Raw genomic sequence first — 4,822 nt, 5'->3', positions numbered from 1 at the left:
GTGGCCTAGGGGGAACCCAGTCACCAGGCGCCCTCAGCCTTCAGCCGGCCCCAGCGAGGAGCTCTCATGGCTCTTACTTCCTCCCCCTGGGCTTCTCTAGGGGAGCAGTGGGGCCCATTAAAAGCGCCCCATGCCAACCGCTTCATCTTCTCTCACGACCTCTCCAACGGGGCCATGAACATGCTGGAGGTGTTCGTGTCCAGCCTGGAAGAGTTTCAGCCCGACCTGGTGGTCCTCTCGGGGTTGCACATGATGGACGGACAGAGCAAGGAGCTGCAGAGGAAGAGACTGCTGGAGGTAAGGGCGCCGAGTGCACCTGCCCGTGGCACCTCAGCGGGGGTTCTCCTCCAGCTTCCCACCCCTCTGGGCCGCTGTAGCTTGTGCTAGTTTGCCTTTGTCCTGGCTTCCCAGGCCGTGCCTCTTGGGAGGGCCGCCCCGCCTCCAGGGAGACACCTCACTGTGCGCTTGCAGGCGTGGACAGTGGCTGGAGTGGGACAGGTCAGAAACCCCTTGCCTGAGTCTCTGCATTCTGTGCCAACTGGAACGTGGCTGCACACGGCAGGGCTCTTGTCTGCCGCCTCACTGCACACCAGGAGGCCAAGGGCCCTGCCGGCCTGGCCACTCAGCCCAGGTCCTTAGGAGTATGCTAGCAACTCACAGGACTGGGAAGATTCTTTGTCAGAGCTCTGAGTGTGCAGGCCGGGGCCTCTGCAGGACCTCGTCTTCCCTGCTGTGTGCCATGCCCTGGCCTGCGGAGCCCAGTGATGGGCCATGTTGCTGAGAGCCCTCCCGAGGCATCAGCCTTCTTCTCCTTCCTGGCATCCTTCTAACAGCCCTGTCACCCTCTGTTCTTTGCAGGTTGTCACCTCCATTTCTGACATCCCCACCGGGGTTCCCATCCATTTGGAGCTGGCCAGCATGACCAACCTAGAGCTGATGCGCAGCATCGTGCATCAGGTAAGCCCCAGCGCAGGGCATGCAGGGTGCACATACACACTCCTCTGTCCGCCAAGCCAACTGCTTGGCAAGAGGGGCTCGCACTGGCCTAGGCTCGTGGCTGTGCTGTTCTGGGGTGGGCTTCTCCGTCTGAAGCAGGGAGTTGTTTTCACAGAACCTAGCAGAAAACGTAGAGTCAGCTCAGCTGCTTTCCCTCGGACCTTAAGAAGCCAACAGAGAGGAAACTGGGGAGTTTCACTCCCTCCTCGCCAAGCATCCAGGTGCTCACCTCCTGCCTTTGGAGGGGCAGGGGCTCAGGTAACTGCAAGAGCAGGAGGGCCCCAAATAACCCCGGAAGGCCTGGGTGGGTGGCAGATCCACCCGCACGAGGACCAGGCGAGCAACACAGCCACTTAAACTAGGAGCGTCTTTCTGAGGTTAAACAGATATAAAAAGATGAACGCAGGGACTGCAAAGCGCTAGTGGAAAAACACTTTAACTTTTCAATTCCCTTAACGTTCCAATGTCCCACTAGCCTTTTGAAGCCCCCCGGTAAAAGGAAGTCTCCCCATCTTGTACTTTTATCCTGCCTGGGAGCAAGCACAGATACAGGAAGCCTCAGACTGGGCTTGCTGCACTGAAGCATTTAGAAGCTTGATGTCAGAGTGCCCGCCCTGAGAACCGCTGACCTTCCATAAGTCATGTTTACAGACAGTTTCTCACAACCTGACCACCTGAACATGGCTAATCTGACAGGTGGAAATCGCACTGCGCACTTCTCATATGGAGGTGGACCATCCTTCACTTCTTTCAACGATAGCCATTTTCACCTCCTCTTCTGTGCAACGTCTGCATCACCTTTCTGGGCCTCAGTCCCTCTTCCCTCGCAGGGCAACAATAAGGAGAATGAACTAGAGCCTTTAGCTCAGGGCCGGCCTGGCACAGAGCACACAGTGAACGAAAGCTGCTAGGATAAGAGCAAAGGCTTCGGCCAATGGAAGAGCCCTGGTGGCTCAGCGGGATAAGCACTGGAGCACTAACCTCAAGATCGGTGGTTTGAACCCACCAGCAGCTCCATGGGAGAACGATGGAATTGCCTGCTCCCATAAAGATGTACAGCTTTGGAAATCTGATTCAGGGCCACTGAGTTAGAACTGACTTGACAGCAGTGGGTAGACTTAGGCTATTCGTTAAAATATATAAATACACACACGGGCTCATGTATCCTCAGACATTTACAACATGCGAACGAGCCTTCCAAGGTTCCAAGGGGGCACATGCTAGAGCAGGGGTTCCCAACCTTCTTCGTGCAGTGACCCTTTCATACAGGTCCTCATGTGGGAGTGACCCCCAACCATAACATTATTTTCATTGCTACTTCATCACTGTTATTTTGTTACTGTGATGAATCCGGCGACTCCTGTGAAAGGGTTGTTCGACCCCCCGGTTCAGAGCCACTGTGCTGGAAAGCTGGTGGGTGGCCTGGTCGCCCCTGGAAAGAGGAAACAGCAGCTCAGCTGCTCTGCTTGCCACCCCCTCACTGCTGCACACTCAGGCTTCGTGGCCCACACCTGCTCCAAACGCCGCAGGTGGGATCGGGAACGGGCTCTTCCTCATCGCCTGGTGGTGGCCCTGCCTTCATGCCTGGGTTGCCTTGTCTTGCTGGGATGGTGCCTGCTGCCAATTAGGAACTGAAGTCTCATCCCAGCAAAGTTTGGAGTGTCTGCTGTCGGCAAAGGCAAAAAAGCATGGCATCTTGGAAAGAAACACAAAGTATTGTGTCCACCCCTGCCCTCTAAACACTTTTGCACACTGCCTTACAATGGTGCATCTTGTGTCCACCCTTGCCCTCTAAACACTGACAGTTTTGCACACTGCCTTACGATGGTGCATCTTAACGGTCTCAAGCTGAGGTAGAGCAGCTTCTGGTTGACCTGCAGTGGTGGTAGAGGTGCTGGTGGTGAGAGCTGTATCAATACCAGCAGTGAGGGGCATGTGATCCATCATTTTGGAACCACTGACTTTGGGGCTGAGAATCATAATACCTGCCTCCCCCTCAGTAAGTCCCAGCTGTGTCCTAGGACACCTGCAGAGAGAGACCGTTGTTTCTTTTTTGTTAGCAGGTCTTCCCTGTGGTGACCTCCCTTGGGCTGAACGAACAGGAGTTGTTATTCCTCAGCCAGGCAGCCTCTGGTCCTCACTCTTCTCTCTCCTCCTGGAGCGGTGTTCCTGATGTGGGCATGGTCAGTGACATCCTCTTCTGGATCTTGAAAGAACATGGGAGAAGTCAGAACCGAGCCTCGGACCTCACCAGGATCCACTTCCACACACTGGTCTACCACATTCTGGCAACCGTGGACGGGCATTGGGCCAACCAGCTGGCGGCTGTGGCAGCTGGGGCCCGCGTGGCTGGGACACAGGCCTGTGCCACAGAAACCATCGATGCCAGCCGAGTGTCCCTGCGGGCACCCTGGGAATTCAGCACGTCCCACTTGGAGGCCGGCTCCAGGATCACTGTAAACCCCAGCAAGCCAGTAGTGGAGTGGCACAGGGAGGGGATATCCTTCTACTTCACGCCGGTCCTGGTGTGCAAAGATCCCGTGCGAACTGTGGGCCTGGGAGATGCCATCTCAGCCGAAGGACTCTTCTACTCCGAAGTCCATCCTCAGTAGGAGGGCGATGGGTAGGGACAGCCTGCCCGAGGCAGGAGAACCGGCCAACTGTAGAGTCACAGAAAGAGTGGTTTGGAAACCGGGGATTCAGGTGTCAGAGGGGTTTCTAGATTTGATTGGAGAGCCAAAGAGCAACAACAGCAGGTTAGACTACCAGCTACATTCCAGCCGTTGGCAACCACACAGAAACAGTTCAGGTTTTAATCACGGTTTTAGTTATGTGCTAATACAACTGGCCTTTTTTAAATGTTGTGTGTCACAGGGGTGAGAACTTGATTCCCAAAGCCCCCGTTTATGCAGAGTCATCAAGTATCGTAAGCCAAATGTCATAATCAGAGCATGTCAACTGGAGACCACCCCCCCTCTGGGCCCCCTTGAGTAGCACGTGTTCGTGCACCACCCCGTCCCCAGTGGTTCTCAATTTTCCTCCCTAGCACAGTGCTCACAGTGGGCTGGGGCCTTCCATTCAGTGTTTCAGTGAAAACAGCTCATGAGCTTACCTGCCCAGTCTCCTGCCCTCTTGACTTCAGACACAGCCACAAACAAGGACTCAGCTTCCTCGGGCAGCAGAGGCTGTGAGGCCAGGCCTCCCTCTGCAGCAGGCTGGGACACAGTGTGGCGTGCTGCAGGGCCTGTGGTCAGGGGCTCCTGGGGCCTGGACGCACACAGCCCAGCGCTAGACCAGCACTTTGCAGCGGGAGGCTGGTGCTCCGCTCATTCTCAGCCTTGCCAAGAATGTGCTCTGACGATGACGGGGTCTGCGGTACCTGGAACAGATGGTGTAGTGGCTGACGTGTCCACTGACAACACCACATCCACTGAAGAGCCTCAGGATCATGAGTGAATTTGTCATGTTTGTTGTTTTGTTTTTTTAATCAAGGAGATGTCTGTGTGCTTTAAAAAATATTAAAAATAGTTTACATTTCAGGGATCCTATTTGTCATTGATTTTGTTCCCACCTACCACCGCTGTAGTGCAGATAAACTAGTAACCACTCTGAGCTCGGCGCAGTTGACAAGGGCCTGTACTCTGGAGGTGTCTTTCTTGGGTGCGTCGTTTCTATCTTTGATTCAGGCAGTCCCTGAACTGCACCTGGGCTACAAACCCATCCCTCTGAGAATAGAAGGATAAGCTAACGTAGCCAAGTTGAAGTATAATTGGAGCCTAACACCTTGAATGAATCATGAGCCTTTTCAGTTCGCTCAAAGGGGCAG

General features: G+C 54.8%; 1 protein-coding gene across 3 annotated transcripts in view; it reads left to right on the top strand.

Annotated features, from left to right (window-relative positions):
* The window catches only part of ADPGK (ADP dependent glucokinase), a 16,036-nt gene extending 11,501 nt beyond the window's left edge, over window positions 1-4,535 (top strand). The window contains exons 3-5 of one of the 3 annotated variants that reach the window (XM_045285772.1): window positions 101-297; window positions 859-957; window positions 3,057-4,535. In XM_045285772.1, the coding sequence (XP_045141707.1) occupies window positions 175-297; window positions 859-957; window positions 3,057-3,608 (774 nt within the window). In that variant the 5' untranslated portion in view covers window positions 101-174 and the 3' untranslated portion in view covers window positions 3,609-4,535. Of the gene's footprint in view, window positions 1-25; window positions 298-858; window positions 958-3,056 lie in introns of those variants that run through there. The other 2 variants (XM_030889081.2, XM_045285771.1) reach the window with 2 other exon arrangements.
* The last annotated feature ends 287 nt before the right edge of the window (window positions 4,536-4,822 follow it).

This window comes from Echinops telfairi, unplaced genomic scaffold (genome assembly GCF_000313985.2).
Source record: "Echinops telfairi isolate 266 unplaced genomic scaffold, ASM31398v2 ScPeMD7_7475;HRSCAF=8513, whole genome shotgun sequence".
Taxonomy (NCBI): Eukaryota; Metazoa; Chordata; class Mammalia; order Afrosoricida; family Tenrecidae; genus Echinops; species Echinops telfairi.
Note: the sequence above shows the minus strand (reverse complement) of the source record. Positions and strands in the feature narration are given on the sequence as shown.